Here is a 21,704-nt window from a genome sequence, read left to right as displayed (position 1 = left end):
TAACCCATAAATTAGTTGGTCCCTTTTTAACCCAGGAGTTGGGTCAAAAATAACCCATTATGGGTTATTTTTGACCCAGGAGTTTTTAGAGTGTACTAAAATTGTACTATTGCTGCTGGATATAGTATGTAATGTGTGCATTGTATGCAAATTTTCCATATAAATTTTGCCATACTATATTTGCTAAAATAAGCATATAACAGAGCATACTGCGTAGTACAGTTTCCCACAATGCAATGTGGTTAATTTGACCTATTTACAGTGTGGAGGATGAACCCAAAATAATATTAGCTCTGTGTGTGTGTGTGTGTGTGTGTGCGTGTGTGTGTGTGTGTGTGTGTGTGTGTGTGTGTGTGTGTGTGTGTGTGTGTGTGTGTGTGTGTGTGTGTGTGTGTGTGTGTGTGTGTGTGTGTGCGTGTGTGTGTGTGTGTGTGTGTGTGTGTGTGTGTGTGTGTGTTTTCTATTTTACTTGTCATTTTATGGCACTGCCAAAAGTTTTGACATTTTAACAAAAATTGGATAAAATTGTTGGCCTCTTTTCCTTGACAGTTTATTAAAGTTTATTTTTAATCAAGTGCATTTGATCTCAATCACAGACTGCTTGGACCACTTGCAGCAGATGGATATTTTTAGATCTCAGGTTTATTTATTCGATTGGCGAATCAGTCAGGGGAAATTACATTTAATGTTTGACCTACAAGACCACTGTAATGTTTAACGGTTATTACTGGCTTGGTGGCTTTACAACTTCAGAGTACCTTTTCTCAAATCATTATCATGTCAATCTCCTTCTCATTATCTCTTTTGCATTTGACCAAGCCACTGGAAATTTGGAAATTTGCAGGGAAAATTGAACTCTGTTGAACTTCAATCTGGTAATGTGAATTGTGTGAATTAAGTCATTTGAATAATCATTTGTGCCTTTGAGTCTTTGATGGCTATGAAATGGCTTTTTAAAGTAAAAAAAAAAATATCTCTCTTTGTTCTGCAGTACATTTTACAGTACAAAGGCCCCACAAATTATTTGGAAACTTAAATCATGCTTTAAAAAGTCTAAATGTCATTGCATTAAATAACAAAAGACCAAACTTTGTTTGATGGTGTCGAGGTGATTTTATGAATTCATAATTTAGGCAACACTTAAGTTTAGGGTCAATTCTTACTATTAACACATATTACTGACCATATTCTACAACCATTAATCCTACCCCAATACCTAAACTTAACAACTACCTTACTAGCTATTAATAAGCAGTAATTAGGAGTTTATTGAGGCAAAAGTCATAGTTAATAGTTAAATACTAGTTAGAATTGGACCCAAATCTAAAGTGTGACCATAATTTATTATATACATGAAATTGGGTAATTGATTTGATAATTTGCTATGTAGTGAAAAGGAATTCATGCATTTTAAAATTCACTTATCTAAATAATTCACTCTAAGTCTCTAAAGGTTAAACCAATTTGGGTCGGAGCTGTGTGATCAGGGCACTTTAGTTAGAGAGTTTGATCAAGCACCTCTAAGAGGCATACATAATAAATAAATAGGAGTAAAGAAACATTGAGTTTATCAGCTCTGTGCGACTTGTGAAGGATTTGGAATGGCGAGCATCTTTATTTTAAGTGTCATTCTAAAACCTCACAGATCTAATTAAAATCAATCAGTGTCAAATGCATTTTTTTTAGCATTTTCATATATTCTACTGTAGAAAATTGTAATACACTACTTTTAGCAGATGCTCTTACCCACAGTTACAAAAGTGCTTTAGCATCACATATGAGACCGTTGTGATCAACAGATGGTGAGCGTGTTATTTGGAATAATATCTGCCTTGGAAAAAAGTGCTTCCTCTACCAAAAATCTAATACAGATACGATACAACCATGTAAATAAACAAGCGAAGCCAAAATATTTATATATACTGTATATATATATTGAGTTATTATAAATTATGTTTAAGCTATTTTTAAGCATTTTCTATGAATCACTTTTCCAATCTAAATGAGTTCCAGAAACTAAATAACTAAATAAAGTAGAATTGATAGAAATTGTGAATGTTTGGAATCAAAGATGTTATGAGTATGAAATCGTTTTTTACGGTGCAGCAGATGAGCACTATTTTATTAGCCCTGTACATTAACACACACTCTTTGTGTACTAGACTCTTGTCTGCTGTGAGCAGGATGTTGTCCAGTCTTGGTGGACTGACTGCTGCATTGTTGATCTGCAGCCCCATCAATCACTGGATCGCTGCAGTGGGAGAGGAAAAAGACAGCCAATCAGAGCAGAGAGTTGTTGGGACGACTCCAATAGAAACCTCTGGAGAGCTCCAATTTCCGGGAGAGATGCTTCACTGCCACTCTTATCTGACAGCCAGTTACACCAACCTAGTTTACATGAGAACTGTTTTATACATGCTGAATCAAGATGAATTCAACTTAGTAAACAGTTTGAAATTGCCCATGATAACCCACAGTCCTGTGTGTGGTTCTGAGGTAAATAAAATGTAATTTATTGTTTAAAAAAAAAATCTAATTATAGCAGTTAAAATAAGTAAATTAATTCATAAATGTCACTTTTCTATAAATAAGAAAAAAATATATTGTAGTCATTATGCACACACAAATGAGCCAAAACATTATGACCGCCTGCCACATGCTGCCAAAATATCACTGACCTGTCCTGTGGTTACTGACACCATACATTAGCAGCAGATCCTTAAAGTCCTGTAGGTTGCGACGTGGAGCCGCCGTGAATCAGACTTGTTGGTCCAGCACATTCCACAGAATCTCAATTGGATTGAGATCTGGTGAATTTGGAGGCCAGGGCAACACCTTGACCTTTCCTTCATCATGTTCCTCAACCATTCCTGAACAATATGTGCAGTGTGGCAGGGGCATTACCCTGCTGAAATAGGCCACTTCCACCAGAGAACACCACTGTCATGAAGGGGTGTATCTGGTCTGCAACAGTGTTTAGATAGTGGCACATATAAAATTTAGGTCCACATGAAAGGCCGGACCCAGAACAGAACATTGCCCATCACACTCCCTCCAGCGGCTTGTTGTCGTCCCACAGTACATTCTGGTGCAATTACTTCACCAGGTAAATGGCGCACATGTACACGGCCGTCCATGTGAGGTCAAATAAATCATCATTAAATTTTGTGTGACTTGTGCAACAGTAGACCTCCTGTTGGCTCAGATCAGACGAGACAGCCTTTGCTGCTCTCATGCATCACTGATCCTTGGGCGCCCAACACCCTGTCACCGGTTTATGGTTTGTCCCTCCTCAGACCACTGTTGGTATTCTCGCCACTGCTGACCGGGAGCAACCCACAAGTCTTGCTGTTTCAGAGATACTCTGACCCAGTCACCATTCCATAATAATTTAGCCCTTGTCAAAGTTGCTCAGATCTTTATTCCTGCCCATTTTCCCTGTGCCCAACACATTGATTACAAGATCTGATTGTTTTCTTGCCATCTAATTTATCCAGACCTTGTTGTGACCTTGTTAGAGATGATCAGTGACATTCGCTTTACATTTGACTGGTCATAATGTTTTGGCTCATAATGTTTTGTATATTCTTGGTTATGACTAAAGTTGAGTCTGTGCTGTTCTCTATTGGCAAATTTCAAAGATCTAAACTTTATCTTTGGAACACAACGAAAGACTTCTTGCCTTTTTATTTCCCCATGTTTGTAGGTAAATGGTTCATATAGAGTGACTACCTATTTACTCTGGAAGTCCTCATTACGGTAAATTCCTTCCCATTTCAAAAACACACAGCCCAAAAATACTTGACTGAACAACCCGCAGAACAATAGGGAATTAATTATTTTCAAATACGTGTATCTAATTTTAATTCCAGTATGCCTCGTGGGATTTAGCTTTTCCATGGAAGACAAAATTAAGCCAAAGTAAGAACAAACCATGCTAATAACCAATACTGGAAGCTGCAGGGCCACAGAGTCAATTTTGACTCAATGGTTGACTGGTAAACATATGATTCCTAATATTTGTTCTCCAGTTAGAAGCACTAAAGAGGAAACACACTCTCTGTCTTCTTCAGGAGTGTTTTGTTTAAATTTGTCATGAGTCTCATATTCATGAGTCTTTTTGAACAATTCATTAAAAGGACTGACTTGTAAGAGTCATTTGTTCATGAATCAGACTCTAGCCTTTATATCATCGGCTCTTTCGTTTATTTATAGCCTACATCTTTTACAAATCACATCATTACTAACTACATACATGTTCTTTATCTATGGTTCCATGAAGAATTTTTAACATCCATGAAAGCTTTTCATTGCACAATAGGTTCTTTATAGTGGAAAAAGTTCTTTAGAATATTAAAATGTTCTTTACACTAATAAAAAATGGTTCTTTTTAAGAACGCTTCACTAAAAGGTTCTTATGTGAAGCCCAAAATGTTTCTTCAATGGCATGCGATAACACCCTTTTTGGAGCCTTTATTTTTAAGAGTGTAGAACTAATTAAACTACTGCTGAATTATGTACTGATATCTGTTCTTATAATTAAGTCATTGGAAAGGTGGCTAAGACGAATGAATGGGACCAGAAGCAAAATACAAATTATTTATATATACTCAAACTTTGGTGTAATTTTTGCAGTTCAGAGTACAAGAAGAAATGTAAAACAGGACAGAAATGTGTCGTCGTTCAAGGCTAATGTACTCACTGTCCTGTTCAGAATGTCATTCAGTTATTCTTCAGGTCATGTGAAGTTACAGCGGTAGCATGTGTTGTAGAATACAGTAGTTCATATTTGAAAGGAAGCTTATATATTTAATATTTGAGACGCATTACTTTTACAGTGAAATTAATTGTTTCTTTGTTGCCTGATATTCAAGTAATGGCAAGGATTTTAATTAGAATCTGGTTTTATTATTAGTCGGCTACATGTCATATTTCACATTTTCTCTCTCCTTGAAGTGTAATTAGGGCTATTATGTACACAGCAATTATTTTCATGAAATTTTGAAGATGTGAATTTTGAAGAGGAAAATGGGTCTCCGGTCCAATTAATCCATTGCTAATAGCCTTCAGAATGAGTAAGAAAAAGCTAATTCACCGCAAACCCATTAGCAACAACCTGGCCAATGGCGTGGTGTTCCTTCCCTGATGAAACATTAGGTACTCGTATGATCCTGTGCTTGTGTGTGCATGTGCACATATGCTGGTGAACTTTCATGCTGGTGTTTGGCTTAAGGTTGTTGCTGTAATTAGAGGCTGGTGGCTGACACTCGAACAAAGCTGCAACCTTTTAGAGCTCTACATGTTAGAAAGTTAGCTTCAGAAGCCTCAGGCTCCCATTAACCCGAGCGAGCCCTGCTCCTTTGGAACACCATCCCATAATATAGCCTGGCATCTCAAACCTGGGTCAGAATGAAGAGGATTGGAAAATGGAGTTTGGCCTTAATTACTCTCAACCTGAGTTGGGTGTGAATGGATGCAGGGTTTTACAGTAATATGTTGTGGTGATGTGGTTCAGCTCAGATGTTCGATTGCAATTTTCCACCACCTGTTTATTGGTTTTGTTAAATCGTGAATTTCACAGAGGATAAAATGAACTCTGCGGGAGTCTATTGTTTATCTGATGATGTTCTGGATAGTAGTTCTGTGCATGACTTCATTTAAATAATTAAATACACTCTATTTTCTTTTTTTTCTTGATTTTTCATAAAAAAGGCTTCAGAAGCAGAAGGCTTCTTTAAACTGTATATTCTCTACCAAAAGTTTATGAATTTTTGGGAAAAGCAGTTTCTTGGCAGTTTCACCATGGCTGCATTTATTTGATCTAAAATAGTCAAGAATGAAAAATAACTTTAATATTTTAAAATATAATTCATTCCTCAGCAAAGCTTAATTTTCAACAGCCATTGTTCCAGACTTTGGTTTCACACAATCCTTCAGAAATCATTCTAATTTGTTGATTTGGTGCTCAAGAAACATTTCTTAATATGATCAGTGTTGGAAACAGTTGTGCTGCTTAATATTTTCATAGAATCTTTTGAACCTCAACATTTAGAAGAACATTTATATGTACTTTAAACCAACTTCTAGCTAATTATAAAGTAAGTTTAGATATGACAAAACAGAATCACACACATATGGTTTAAAAAATAATTAATTTGAATTTGGATTATAAAATTGTGTATGTGTGTTTTACATGCTCTCATAACTCAAATACCGTTGCCAATGCTTGAAAATAATTTGCCAACCTTGTTAGTGACTGGGTGGTATTGAGATGTTCTGATGTAATCGAAGACATTTAAGAAGCACTGCTCTAATGCATTAAATCCATTAAGCCAGTGGGCATCTAACTATCAGTACCACATCAGAGACACAATCCACTCAGAATCTGGCAAGACCGATGGACTGAACCTCATTTATCACATCTTTCATCAGCAGGATGACTCAGGTCCCTCTGCATAATACTGGCAGTAAATTCTATAAATTACAATGTAAATACCAGCAATTAATATATAAAATAAATGTTTTATAAATGCTTAACCTAAAAGTCCTGATTCTTTATTACAGCTTCACACACATTACAGGATATAGCTCATGGCTTCAAACTGTCAGCATTGTGAGTCTCCGAGTGAGTGTGTGTGTGTGTGTGTGTGTGTGTGTGTGTGTGTGTGTGTGTGTGTGTGTGTGTTGGGATATGTGGTTTACACGGACAACACGCCGGACATTTCACCTGGGCTCCCCGGACCTAAGGGTAATACGGGGACTATGCCAAGGTCCTCATAAATCAAAGAGTGTAACTGCATTTGTTAGTGTCTGAACAACATAAATTCTCTTTTTCTTTGAAAGTCCTTATTTACCACTTGACCTGATTTTGAGTGTATGCCAGTGTATAGAACAGCGACCCCACAGCTGGGTTTTATATTGCAGTTTCATACACATTTCTGATACACACGGTGCATTTTGGCGGGCCGTCTTGTGATTGGCTGGTTTGCGCACGTGGGCGGTAACAAACAGAAGTCGACGGGAAGCTCCGCCCACAGCACATGGCCCAGCTGTCGCTAATTAAATACCTAATGGACCACACCTCGGAAGTGTCAGCTCGACGTCGTTGGGTTTACTGGATTAAATACATACAGGTAATAATTATATTTATACATATAGTTGCATTTTTGCATGAAGTGTTTCCTATTTGCAAGAAATTGTAACTTGTAACTTACAATTACTGTAAAATGCTATATATTTACCACAATATTAGCTGAGCTAGCTTGAGTGGCTATCAACATGTCCTGCTCATTAAGCCTCGGGCTAAAGAGGTGGAGGACATCAGGTAGAGATGAGGACAGAAGTAACATTGCGAGCAGGTCAAATTTGGTAGTTTTGTTTTTAAAATGAAAGCTAGCTAGGTTAAGTTCAGCTGTGGCTACCGCATGGCTTAATGAGCAGGGCGAAGCTAGTTAAAGCCTTAACTTTTACTACAGACATTGTGTTTGTTTTATAGAATTAAATATTTTCTTAGTAGCCCAACATTATTTTGTTTAAATATGAAGTTGCAGTGACACAGGAAGGCTGTGATATCATTAATATGAGTACTTTCAGGCCATTAAATAAATGTAATGTGTTTATGATGTTCTGTTAGTGTACTAAACCTGTAAGATAAATTAATTGGTACCATAGTAACCAACCACAATGATCAATATACAAAACATGCTGTGTGTAGAGTGTTATTTAAAAAAAAAAAAAGTTAAAAACAGTGTTTTTATATTCTTGACTTTATTTAACTAACTTTGTGAAATTGTTAGTTCTCATATAAGAAATGCTTTAACCATAGAACATTTCACATACCAAAACACTGTACATTTTCCATCAAGCTTCAGGTGGAACATGATTTTTATAGCTTTTGTTAGCACCACCTAACCAGCACACCATAGATGATACTGACCATTACAGAATGTAAGAACAAAAACAATGAAGTCATCAAATGCTGTGTTCATCAGAGTGTAGTTTTCATAATCCACGGTCTACAATATATATATATATTTTTTTTTTTTATACAGGGCCTTGATGATGAAATGTCTCCAAAGATGTGTTGTACCACAAATCCCCCATCCACAACTGATGATACTGAAGAGGTATGTCCTCACAAAAGATAGATTTTTATTAATGTCTTGCACTTGATTGTTAATATCAGAAAAGTTGTCAGTGAGTTTTAAAGCAAGGTTTTCCTCTGTCTTTCTGTCAACACTAGAATGGTTTCTTTTTTTATTCAGATGTCAAATGTCCTCTCTAGTGTCACGCTCCCAGGACTTTCTCTTTATTGTCCTTTGTCTCTGTTTGATCTTCTACAGCTGACCACTGAGAGCAAGTGCACCCATACAGCCGTCAGCCACCCGAATCAGACTAGTCCAGAGCTCGGCCCACTCACCAAGGTTGGAGAGGTAAATTAAATTTGATGTACAACTTATTTGTGGCAAAATGTTAAATATGCCAACCTATTTCAATATATGTGTGTGTGTGTGTGTAGTCACCTGAGTAGAACATGCTTTATGTGGACAGTCGCCTGAGTAGAACATGCTTTATGTGGACAATGGAATGGAAGGACAGTCAGTATAATATCTGAGTGTATGTGTGTGTGTGTGTGTGTGTGTAGTCACCTGAGTAGAACATGCTTTATGTGGACAGTCGCCTGAGTAGAACATGCTTTATGTGGACAATGGAATGGAAGGACAGTCAGTATAATATCTGAGTGTATGTGTGTGTGTGTGTGTGTGTAGTCACCTGAGTAGAACATGCTTTATGTGGACAGGCGCCTGAGTAGAACATGCTTTATGTGGACAATGGAATGGAAGGACAGTCAGTATAATATCTGAGTGTATGTGTGTGTGTGTGTAGTCGCCTGAGTAGAACATGCTTTATGTGGACAATGGAATGGAAGGACATTGTCTAAACATGCTTTTTCAAGCTTCAGTCAGTATAATATCTGAGTGTATGTGTATCAAACACTGAACCCCACCCAAACATGACTTGGGAGGTCCATACAGTTTAGAGGGTCCCGTCCCCAGAGGCATCACTTTGGTTTTTAAGAACACTTGGACTGCCTGCATTGGATCTGTATGTTGGTTTAATGTGAATGCTAAGTTGTTTGGTTACATGTAATGGAAAGGCACCCATTCAACAGCACTGACGAAAATTCATGACAAGATGTCATTTAAAAGAATCATAGCAAATCTAAGAACTATAAAAGGACTAACACCTCACTCCATGTAAAAGCTTAGTCAATTATTCTAGAAGTGCAATCATTCTACGAAGTTGGCTGACAATAGATAAACAACAAAGTAATCAAATGCTGTATTCATCAGTGTAGTTTTCATAGTCTACAGACTGTAGTCATGTGGCCTGTTCAGTGACTAAAGAACCGTTTCAGAGACTACATGTTTTCCACAAAACACTCACTGAAATACAGCCATGATATCTTTTCACTGAATGCTACACAGGGAACATCTTGTCTTCAAGATATTTATTATAATTGATCTTTTTTTGTTGTTTATTCTTTTTTACAGGGCCTTGATGATGAAATGTCTCCAAAGATGTGTTGTACCACAAATCCCCCATCCACAACTGATGATACTGAAGAGGTATGTCCTCACAAAAGATAGATTTTTATTAATGTCTTGCACTTGATTGTTAATATCAAAGAAGTTGTCAGTGAGTTTTAAAGCAAGGTTTTCCTGTGTCTTTCTGTCAACACTAGAATGGTTTTTTTTTTTTTATTCAGATGTCAAATGTCCTCTCTAGTGTCACGTTCCCAGGACTTTCTCTTTATTGTCCTTTGTCTCTGTTTCATCTTCTACAGCTGACCAATGAGAGCAAGTGCAGCCATACAGCCGTCAGCCACCCGAATCAGACTAGTCCAGAGCTCAGCCCACTCACCAAGGTTGGAGAGGTAAATTAAATCTCATGTACAACTTATTTGTGGCAAAATGTTAAATCTGCCAACCTATTTCAATATATATGTGTATGTGTGTGTGTGTGTGTGTGTGTGTAGTCACCTGAGTAGAACATGCTTTATGTGGACAATGGAATGGAAGGACATTGTCTAAACATGCTTTTTCAAGCTTCAGTCAGTATAATATCTGAGTGTGTGTATCTAACACTGAACCCCACCCAAACATGACTTGGGAGGTCCATACAGTTTAGAGGGTCCCGTCCCCAGAGGCGTCACTTTGGTTTTTAAGACTGCCTGCATTGGATCTGTATGTTGGTTTAATGTGAATGCTAAGTTGTTTGGTTACATGTAATGGATAGGCACCCTATTAGTTATACTGGGCTACATGAAGTCAGCTCCAGGCACTGAGGCTAACCACAAATTCTCCATCTACAATTTAAAAATATGAAGAAGGTATATCTTCATATAGGATATGCTTTAAATAAGCTGCATTCAAACATTCAAAGGAAAAAACAAAAACTCAGATAATATCTACAAGGGCTAATTTCTGCACAAACCTTCAATTTCAATCTCATCCAGTGACTTCCCCTGCATGCTGGAAAGGTTTCCTTTCTCCATTGACAAAAGGAGTTTGGAAATCTTAGCCAGTTGTGTTGTGGGAACTGGTAATCTGTAGAAGTCGCGGTGAACACAAATGTGTTCATCAGTGTAGTTTTCTTAGTCCACGGTCTACAATATTTTTTGTTTGTTTTTTCCTTTTTACAGGGCCTTGATGATGAAATGTCTCCAAAGATGTGTTGTACCACAAATCCCCCATCCACAACTGATGATACTGAAGAGGTATGTCCTCACAAAAGATAGATTTTTATTAATATCTTGCACTTGATTGTTAATATCAGAAAAGTTGTCAGTGAGTTTTAAAGCAAGGTTTTCCTCTGTCTTTCTGTCAACACTAGAATGGTTTCTTTTTTTATTCAGATGTCAAATGTCCTCTCTAGTATCACGCTCCCAGGACTTTCTCTTTATTGTCCTTTGTCTCTGTTTGATCTTCTACAGCTGACCACTGAGAGCAAGTGCACCCATACAGCCGTCAGCCACCCGAATCAGACTAGTCCAGAGCTCGGCCCACTCACCAAGGTTGGAGAGGTAAATTAAATTTGATGTACAACTTATTTGTGGCAAAATGTTAAATCTGTCAACCTATTTCAATATATGTGTATGTGTGTGTGTGTGTAGTCACCTGAGTAGAACATGCTTTATGTGGACAGTCGCCTGAGTAGAACATGCTTTATGTGGACAATGGAATGGAAGGACAGTCAGTATAATATCTGAGTGTATGTGTATGTGTGTGTGTGTGTGTAGTCACCTGAGTAGAACATGCTTTGTGTGTGTAGTCACCTGAGTAGAACATGCTTTATGTGGACAATGGAATGGAAGGACAGTCAGTATAATATCTGAGTGTATGTGTATCTAACACTGAACCCCACCCAAATATGACTTGGGAGGTCCATACAGTTTAGAGGGTCCCGTCCCCAGAGGCGTCACTTTGGTTTTTAAGAACACTTGGACTGCCTGCATTGGATCTGTATGTTGGTTAAATGTGAATTCTAAGATGTTTGGTTACATGTAATGGATAGGCACCCTATTAGTTATACTGGGCTACAAGAAGTCAGCTCCTGGCACTGAGGCTAACTACATATTCCCCATCTACAATTTAAAAATATGAAGAAGGTATATCTTCATATAGGATATGCTTTAAATAAGCTGCATATAAATAAGATACGCTATAAATAACAAAATGCAATAAAAGGGTAATCATATGTATGAGGTAAATTAAATGTCACATTGGTATTGGATTTAAAATGATTGGATATCGACATGTAAATATGAAATATCTTTCTGTCCAAACTATGTGGCGTAAATATAAAATATCTTTGTCCAAACTATGTGGCATAAATAAATACTACAATTAAATTTTTCGCCAACAGTGTCAAAAACACCGCCTTGTGTGCGCAACAGTATCCTCCTTGGACAAGTGTGTTCGTTGTGTGGGACCCGTATCTTCCTTCAAGTGGCTTGGCTATCGATGCACAGGTTAGATATTTAGTGAATTAGTATAGAGTGTAATGTGTTGTGCTCTAACCACTTAAATAGACCTGCAGTGTTAACATTATTTTACTCAAATGTGTTCCAGTTTGTTCAGGGGTCTGGCATAAATCCTGCCTCAAGCAAATTAAAAGAGATGACTTTAACAGCACAGCACAGGTGAGTATCTACTAAGTGAGTGTTGAACTTGAACTGGCTATAAGATTCAATCACCATGTCAAATAATTTGCTTTCTCACCAATTCAGGCGCAGCAGTCTCCTAAGGCTTCTGAGGATGAACTGCTGTCAGATCAGGACAAAATTCCACATCCAGAATTGGACCAAATATCATCTGATGATGCTGAGGACATGTCTGACAAGGAATACATACCTGATTCAGAGTCAGAATATGCTTTGTCACTACTTGCCAGTAGAAGAACTGAATGTGGCATTTGTGCCATAAATGTCTTCCTGTTTGCAAGACCAACGTCAATGAGCCACTACAGAGGACATGATTGTTTGCATGTTCATGCAAGCCAGTGTGGAGCAAAGCACCCTGAGTACCTTAGGTCAACGCAACTCAGGAAACATGTTGCCACACTCTCACAAGTCCTTAATTTAAAACACAATGAACTTGATCAGGTTGCAGATTTCCTGGGTCACGACATCCGTGTTCACCGCGACTTCTACAGATTACCAGTTCCCACAACACAACTGGCTAAGATTTCCAAACTCCTTTTGTCAATGGAGAAAGGAAACCTTTCCAGCATGCAGGGGAAGTCACTGGATGAGATTGAAATTGAAGGTTTGTACAGAAATTAGCCCTTGTAGATATTATCTGAGTTTTTGTTTTTTCCTTTGAATGTTAATTTATAATCATCTAGACTTGGCGTAGTCAGCATCCCTTTCCAAGAAAAAAAAAAAATCACCTTTCATGTCCAAGTATGAGTCGAGGACTACTATTCAGAAATATAAACTTAAGTCTACAGTATGGCTGGACAGTAATTCAAAATTATGTTTGTGTAGGTGCAGTCGAATTACTTTAAATATGAACCTAATATCAGATTGTGTAATCATTTATCTTATGTGCTCATGGACCACATTAAACATAAACGCAGGTATAATAGCTCAAAACTACTCAAGTAAAAATAGTTACTTTGCAAAAAGTGGCAAGTACAAAACCAAGTACTATCTTTTCCTTATTTGATGTGGCTATTTCAACCACAGATTTTTATGTCCAGCTATTTATGAGAGTTTTACCAGAGCTGTAAACCATTTGAGTAAATGTAATTAGTAACAGTACAACTACAAAGTAGCCAAAAAGTTATGCAATTACAAATTACATTTTGCATGGCACCTAACTTTTTCTGCAGCAGTTTGTTTTTGCTATAAAGAAGTGATATTTCCATCTAAGTGGCATTGACTGAACTATATCTTGTGCGTTTTGCCCTTACTCACCCAAACTTGTCAACAAGTCTACTTTACATGAATGCGAGTGCATTAGTAGGTGCTAAATCGCAGACGTTTGATTTAGATGAAGTCAGGACTGCAGCCAGTGATGAGTCCAAAACCAGCACATCCAGTGCAAGTAGACTTTGACTATTTAATTTGACTTAACATAATTTTTTTTTATCCACCATATTGACAAGGCCTTTTTGAAGGATATTGGTTTACGTGTGGCCTTTTTGTGCACTTGAGCTTAACTGAGACTTGAGAGTTTGTAGACGTTTAAATAGATAGTTCACCCAAAAATGAAAATTGTCATAATTTACTCACCCTCAGGTTGTTCCAAACTTGTCTTTGTTCTGCTGTACTAGTCAATGGCTGGCAAGATCTGCTTGGTTAAAAATATATAAAATATCTATCTATGTGTACAGCAGAACAAAGAAATACAGGTTTGGAACAACTTGAGGTTGACTACATGAAGACAGAATTTTCATTTTTGGGTGAACAATCCCTTTAAGAGGCTGTTGTGTCGACCCTGATTTATTAGACTATTGAGGTGTTCAGTTTTATTTAGATTTTAGAAAATAAACATGACTTCTCATTTTACAAATCAATTGTTTCTTATTTTCACCTGCCTGTCTCAGGTGTCAAGGACTAGTGCATCTTTGAGCCTAGATTTAGTAGAAGTAAAATACTAAAGTATTGTTAATCACTTTTACTCGTATTGGTAACTTGTAATAGAGTAATTTATGCTGCAAGGTATCTGTCTTTTTACTCAAGTATGGTTTTCAAGTACTCTTTACACCTCTGAGTTTTACTAATGCCATTTTCCAGATGAGATTGCGTTAAGTGATGCTGAAGACAGTGGGAGCGAATCTGATGACAGCAACACAGATCTCACCGCATCAGAGCTTGGAACTGTGGAGCCTATGGTTTCTGACTCTACAACCACAGAGCAAGACCATGACATGGGAGACTTTGGTATGTTAACTCAATTCATAGTCACTGCTGATAAAATGTATATTTTCCTGTGACAAAAGTAACTTGTTAAATTGTTTTCAACAGGATCAGTGTCATTTGTGTCGTCCACAGTAAGTGAGAGTGTACCTCCCTCTGAAGGTAAGATTCAGATTCAAGACGTTTATTGTCTATGCACAGAAGAAACACAGTGGTTTATACCCTACAATGAGATTCTTATTTTGCCCAACTCCCTTAAAGGGATACTTCACCATTTTTTCATATTAAACTGTTATTCCCTTAACTAAGATGAGTTGATGCATACCTCTCTCATCTCAGTGCGTGCACTCAATCGCTCTGGCGCGCGGCGACAGTTTGATAGCACTTAGCTTAGCCCAGATCATTCATTAGGGACCAAACAGAAATGAAGCTAGAAGCGACCAAACACCTCCACGTTTTCCCTATTTAAATACAGTTACACGACCAAGTATGGTGACACAAAATAAAACGTGGCGCTTTTCTAAGCGGGTAAAAAGGATAACTGTAGTGTATGGCGGAATAGCACTGGGAGCACTTCGACTAGGTGTAAAAAGCAGAGCCGGACAGTAACGGAGTACATTTACTTGAGTACAGTACTTAAGTACAATTTTGAGGGATCTGTACTTTACTCGAGTATCATTTTTGGGGAGTACTTATGACTTTACTCAAGTACATTTGAGAGGCAAATATTGTACTCTTTACTCCACTACATTTCTATCCATAACCGTGAGTACCCGTTACTTCTAAAAAAGAAAAAGAAAAATCTCGGAAACCCTCAATTTGTTGTTTCCCTCTCAAACGTGATTGGATTGTGCAGGCGCCACTGATTGGGACAGCCTATCAGCAATCACCTTCAGCTTTCCGCCAAAGGTCAACTCCATGGTCAGATTTAGATAAGAGACGAAACCATGGATGAAACAATGGATGAAGACGCAGCAGGTCCGTCCCGGGAATGTGCCAACCCGTGGCCCCACCTCGCCAGACTATTTCAATTTTCTGAACAAGTTAATGATAGTTTTCGCTTCAAGTGTTTGCTGTGTTTACCAATGTAAGCACTGTGGCAGTAGTAATGCAATATTTAGAAAATGTACTCTTGTACTCTTGATACTCAAGTACTTTTAAAAACAAGTACTTCAGTACTTTTACTTAAGTAGACATCTGACTGTAGTACTTTTACTTGTACTTGAGTAAAATTTAGCAAGGTGTATCTGTACTTTTACTCAAGTAATGAAGCTGTGTACTCTGTCCGCCTCTGGTAAAAAGTCACGTTGGTTCTAATGACAGAAGTGAGAGGGAGAGGATTTTTCAAGCGTGACTTTTTACTGCGCCAAGTCGAAGTGCTCTTGAGTCCCAAGTGCTATTCCGCCATACATTATAGTTATCCTTTTTACCCGCTTAGAAAAGTGCCATGTTTTATTTTGTCACCATACTTGGTCATGTAACTACTTGTGTAACTGTTTTTAAATAGGGAAAACGTGGAGGTGTTTGGTCGCTTCTAGCTTCATTTCTGTTTGGTCCCTAATGAATGAACTGGGCTAAGCTAAGTGCTACAAGTGTCGCCGCGCGCCAGAGCGATTAAGTGCACGTACTGAGACGAGAGAGGTATGCATCAACTCGTCTTAGTTAAGGGAATAACATAGTTTAATATGAAAAAACGGTGAAGTATCCCTTTAACATTATTATGCACGTCTTTGTGATGTATTCAACTATCAAAATGCAAGAGTAATCTTAAAGAAAGAGATATAAATGAATAGCCCTAAATTTAACTGTACTGCATTTGTACAAAACATCTTGTCTGCAAGGGAGCATATACACTTACTTTATTATCAGGAAATGTATACTGAATTTGAGGTAAAAGTAAAGTTACCTCCTCCTCTTCACATGTTCTCTTGATTGCCCATGAGTATGTTCTATTAATTCTCTTTTTAGCAAGTTGGTTAAAAGACTAAAAATGAATTGGTCTTGATGACTGAGTCACAACATGCCACAAAATCTGGAAGATTAAGAGGTTAAAAGTAGTATTAAGCTGATTGTTACGTACAGTTTCAATATCAAGACTAAACTTTCAGACCAAGTTCCAACACTATTTAGTTAACCTTATGAAATCAGATTTAAACTGAGAATCAGACCTTAAACCCCATAGTCTTGGTTTCAATTAAAATACGGTGTGTTAAAGTACAATGCCAAAATTACTTAAGACATGTTACTAATTATAGTATTACTTACTGCAATTAATTCAAATAGCAAAAGGTTTGGCCACATAAATAGATGAACAGCAGACATTCTAATAATACTCCATATTGTCCGCACTCTAATGTGGGCTAGTAAAGTTGGTGAAATCACATCGAGTGAGACACCAACTGATACCCAAAGTGAATTAAGAAAAGTAAACTGCAATTTCTTGTCAACTGTGGCATTAACTGACCTCATGTTTTGATGGCTTAAACTGGACAACACATTTAGTGATCTATTCATTTTTGTTTGCCTATCTTCCAGGGAAGTATGCTGATGAGGAACATGGATCCAGAAGAGTGGCAAAGAAAGTGTGGTCTAAGGCTGAGGTCGCTGCAGTAATGCGACACTTCAAAGGTCATATAAGCAGGGGAAAACTGGCCACCAAAACTGAATGCAGTCACTGCAAACTGGTGGAAGACCCCGTGTTGGCACAAAGAACAGTGCAAAATATAAGGGACTTTGTTCGAAATAGAGGAATAGCTGCAAAGAGGCAGTCAGAAAAAGAAAAGATTTAAATACACTGACAATTGTGGTGGTGTTTCTATGTTTGTGTTAAAGGAACACGCCAACCTTTTGGGACTTTAGCTTATTCGCCGTATCCCCCAGAGTTAGACAAGTCCACACACACCCTTCTCATCTCTGTGCATGCCGTAACTCTGTCTGACGCACCCACCGCTAGCCTAGCTTAGCACAAACACTGGAGGTAAACGGCTCCAGCTAGCATACTGCTCCCAATAAGTGACAGAATAACGCCAACATTCTCCTATTTACATTTTGTGATGTGTATAGTCACAGTGTGTATGAATAACAAGGTCACATGATACACAGCCATCTTCTAACCGTATACATACTGGGAACTATATTCTCATAGAATTAACTATATAGAAGACGAAGCACTGCTGGCTGGAGTGATTAGCACAACCCTCTGAGCGAACTCTCTGCTCCTCACCACGGGCTTCTCAGGTCCTGCGAGCAAATCCTTCCGCAGTAGCAGTGCTTCGCCTTCTGAGAATATAGTTCCCAGTATGTATACGGTTAGAAGATGGCTGTGTCTCATGTGACCTTGTTATTTGTACACGCTGTGACTATACACATCACAACATGTAAATAGGAGAATGTTGGCGTTATTGTGTCACTTATTGGGAGCAGTATGCTAGCTGGAGCCATTTACCTCCAGTCTTTGTGCTAAGCTAGGCTAGCGGTGGGTGCGTCAGACAGAGTTACGGCACGCACGGAGATGAGAAGGGCATGTATGGACTTATCTAACTCTGGGGGATACGACGAATAAGCTAAAGTCCCAAAAGTCCAAAGTTCCTTTAATGTTTTAAATAGAGGCCGTCACAAAAGCAAACTGTAAAACAGCTTTTATTTTATTTTATATATTTTTTTATTTTTTGTTATGAGCAACCATGGGTCTTTTGAAGTTGGGTAAGAATGACTTATTTTACCTTTTTTGCTCCATTCTCATTGTCATGGCACTGGTGTTGTGTGACAATCTATTGTTTAGCTCTTACAGGCTGTTATCTGGCTGTTAGTCAGTGTCACCAACTAACAATGGTGATGTTAGAGTTGTGCAATAAAATAATAATTCAAGTCCCATTAATGCTTGGTGGTGTCAGGTTAATGTGTATTTATGTTAATGTGTATTTATGTTAATGAGCAAGTGACGTCATTGTCCCTTTAAAGTCCCAATAATGTTTGTTTTGGTCCTTATAAGTCACATATTCTTCAAAAAGAGAACTGTCTCTATAAACCACAATAATTTTAGGGTGGTGTGTATCACGCTCTGAAGGGTGTATCTGAAGTCTAAAGTGTCCTGAATTTTTTCCAAATTTTTTTGAGTGTTTTAATCTAACTCTCATAGCTCTAGGACCTCAGGAAAGGGTAGTCCATCTAAACCACCACCGGGCCTGTTTGGAGAAAAAGTCTGGCTAATCCACATAAACCAGTATGTGTGTGTGTGTGTGTGTGTGTGTGTGTGTGTGTGTGTGTGTGATAGAGAGCATGAATCAGAGAGAGAGTGAGTGTTGGTAGTCGGTACGGTGCAGAAAAATGATTAGTGGACTCTGTGAACCCGCAGCAAATGATATCAGAACCCGCAGCAAATGATAATGAATAATTGTGGTGCATCACGAATGTGCAGAACAAACAACTGTGGCTTGCTAGACGCTACCAGAGATTATCGGCTTTGACGCTGCAACTAATTATTCTGCATTTTTTTCAGGAAGCACTTTGTGCTTCCATGGCTTCTACCGGGAGCTGAGAATAGGGGGAAATAGCGGCATTGCCAAGCGATGCATTGACACTGGTTAAAATTACGTATTTCTCTGGATTTAAACATTGTTGGGAACATTTGAGATAGTCAATAAAATACATAACATTGTTCTAGTGGTTTTTGGATATTTTAATGGAAAAATGTTACATATTGTACTATTATTTACTACATTTTTATTGCACACCTAAAGTTTTTTAATGCGCTCCTAACTTTTTCAATTTCGGAGCACATAAAGGCCTGAACAGCGAGCACCTCTAAAAGGACCAGGATGATCTGACACTCCCAGCATAACAAGGTCACGCTTTTTTATTTTAACCACTGATAGTGAAGGAAAGAGATTCGTCACCCAGAGCTTTGCAGAAGCATCATCCCTGCCCACAGCATCCAGGCAACCAATGAGATCATCTAACATGCTTGTCATCTCGAGTACGGCTGCTGGAAAACTGTGACTCTGGTTGTGGCTTGCATGTGTAGCTGTCATTTGTTGATAAGGCTTTCTCCCTGTCGCTATCTTTTGATTGAATAGAGCCACTAATAGTGTATGGCACGGATCCCTTTAGTGAGAAACAGGGCCGTAGCGTTGTGTCGCTCCTCCTCCGCCCTTCTGCTGCTTTTAATTCCTTCTCCGTGGATCGTATTCACAGTGACCATGGAACAATTTCACACATGGTATCTCATGCCAAACAGCGCAGCGACGTTGTGTGTTTGCTAGATGGGAATGCAGAATTCGGGATGAACAAAATAGGACACAATTTAATATTCATTGGAAGATTTAAGGTCTGAGAGATTCTGATTTGTGAAATATCACATGGTTATTCGAATGATATATTAAACACAAGGGCGCCACCAAATTAATTTATCTAAGCCACTGAAATGGAGCTATCTCTGCTACAAAAATGGATCTACTTGACAGATCTCATATTTTTTTCTGTATCACTTGCTCCTGTTCTAAAAGAAATGATAAATTGTGAAGGCAGGCACAATAGACTGCATTTCTGACATATGATTGCAACAAAAACATCTACACAAATACATATGGTGCTGTTTACAATGCATAAATCTGTGATTTCTTAATTTGCCATTGAATATGATATTAATTGATGCTAGTGTAATATTAGAGATTTTTTCATTTATTATATCGATTTTGGCTATATAATTGAACCTGCTCATTCCTCTACTTTTACATTTAGATTATCTTTGTCATCTAATGATCAAAGTTAATCTTTTAAAGTTAATCTTTAATAACACTAATTTAATAACACTGTTCAATGTAATATTTAGAGAATCTCAAAATACAGTAAAACCAAAATGTATGCAGACATCTTCAACATTTCTCACATTATCACAGTTTATTCGCTATAGTTTAGATAATGGTAATAGAATATGACAATAACCCATATCAGTTGATATTTCACTGGTTTTGGGAATCCTTTTGTTCGACTGTCTCACAAATGAATTAGGTTGAATAGCTGTCGGCTGTTAAATTTAAGTACACAATTAGATAATACCCATTTAGGTTAACCAGTTACCAAGCAATGCTTAATTTTGTTCAGTCTGTGGTGTAAAAAGTTCGCATTAGCAAATAAAGAAAAAATACTACAGCAAAACATGGTCAGGTCAAAGTGTCTGAATAATTTTTGGTCCCAAATTTTTATCAATTTTACTGGTAGTCCACTGTATAAAGAATTTGGGTATAATATGACAGTTTTTAAATTATTGGCCATAAAATGTAATATGTATAATATATTTGTATTAGCCCAAATGTTTATTTCATATCCCATATTTCCATAACTTTATATTTCAAAATAATATATACTGTATAGATGGAGATGTGAGACAGTGGTTATATATTTATTGTTTCTTTTCTCATTTTACTATATTTCTACATATATATCTGCTATTTTTTTTCTTTACAAATGATATTATCTGAATGACATTTCCACATTTCTTAGTACTTAGGATGTCCTGCTTTTGCTTGAATCTTAAATAATTCTTATTCATTTTACATCCTTTTGCATCATCTTTCTTTTTATTTCCATTAGATTAGATTTTGAATGCCAAATTTGATGTATATTCCAAAATGTCTATGAATCTCCTGTAATCAGGTTTAGGAAGTTACGCACAATTCACATCATCACTTTCTTTTCATATTATCATATTTCTCTGTTACAAATCCTCAAGAGTGGAATGTAACTTTGATATGAGTTATGAACCGATAAGATGATAATCTATTGTTGAACCAAAAAGGGGCCATTACATAGATAAAATTGTTGTAATTATTCTCATTAAGCTGATTCTCCTGCACCGTGTGACTTACATTGACAGCGACATTTTTCAAAATGCTTTCATTCCTCTAAAAGTGTATCCATCATCTTCACCTGAGAGACTGGCAACACACACACACACACACACACGATCAAATGTACCTGGGAGCTGTGGCAAATCAGAGTTGTCAGATGTTCACTGAATTGAACGAGGAAAAAACAGAATTTGATCTTGCATAGAGGCTGATCACTCAGTTTTACCTGAACAGTGCAGTCAGTCGAGACCTGACTATGATTAAAATGCCCCCTTCAGCTTTCAGGAAACACCCAGCTGACAGCTAGTAGCCAGCGGGACAAGATGTGATCATCAAGCACAGGTGCACATTAAGATAGAAGACAAAGGAGGGGCAGTTATGCCTGTTTAGATTTCTTTCTTTTTTTTATGCAATATGATTATTTTTTG

At 37.6% G+C, this 21,704-nt stretch overlaps 2 protein-coding genes across 2 annotated transcripts in view; both read left to right on the top strand.

Moving 5' to 3' along the window:
• The window catches only part of cntnap2a (contactin associated protein 2a), a 410,290-nt gene that overhangs the window by 123,142 nt on the left and 265,444 nt on the right, over positions 1 to 21,704 (top strand). The window lies entirely within an intron of this gene.
• Positions 1 to 21,704, top strand: part of LOC309508789 (uncharacterized protein) — a gene marked incomplete at its 5' end in the record, with an annotated part of 237,159 nt that overhangs the window by 13,750 nt on the left and 201,705 nt on the right. The window contains 11 exons of the mRNA XM_082183260.1: positions 2,184 to 2,442; positions 8,343 to 8,432; positions 9,555 to 9,629; positions 9,848 to 9,937; positions 10,919 to 11,086; positions 11,929 to 12,034; positions 12,135 to 12,205; positions 12,293 to 12,830; positions 14,306 to 14,452; positions 14,537 to 14,590; positions 16,964 to 18,668. Of these exons, the coding sequence (XP_082039386.1) occupies positions 2,184 to 2,442; positions 8,343 to 8,432; positions 9,555 to 9,629; positions 9,848 to 9,937; positions 10,919 to 11,086; positions 11,929 to 12,034; positions 12,135 to 12,205; positions 12,293 to 12,830; positions 14,306 to 14,452; positions 14,537 to 14,590; positions 16,964 to 17,217 (1,852 nt within the window). The 3' untranslated portion in view covers positions 17,218 to 18,668. The remainder of the gene's footprint in view (positions 1 to 2,183; positions 2,443 to 8,342; positions 8,433 to 9,554; positions 9,630 to 9,847; positions 9,938 to 10,918; positions 11,087 to 11,928; positions 12,035 to 12,134; positions 12,206 to 12,292; positions 12,831 to 14,305; positions 14,453 to 14,536; positions 14,591 to 16,963; positions 18,669 to 21,704) is intronic.

The sequence above is a fragment of the Leuciscus leuciscus genome, assembly GCF_965113295.1.
Source record: "Leuciscus leuciscus genome assembly, chromosome: 11".
In the NCBI taxonomy this organism is placed as follows: Eukaryota; Metazoa; Chordata; class Actinopteri; order Cypriniformes; family Leuciscidae; genus Leuciscus; species Leuciscus leuciscus.
Note: the sequence above shows the minus strand (reverse complement) of the source record. Positions and strands in the feature narration are given on the sequence as shown.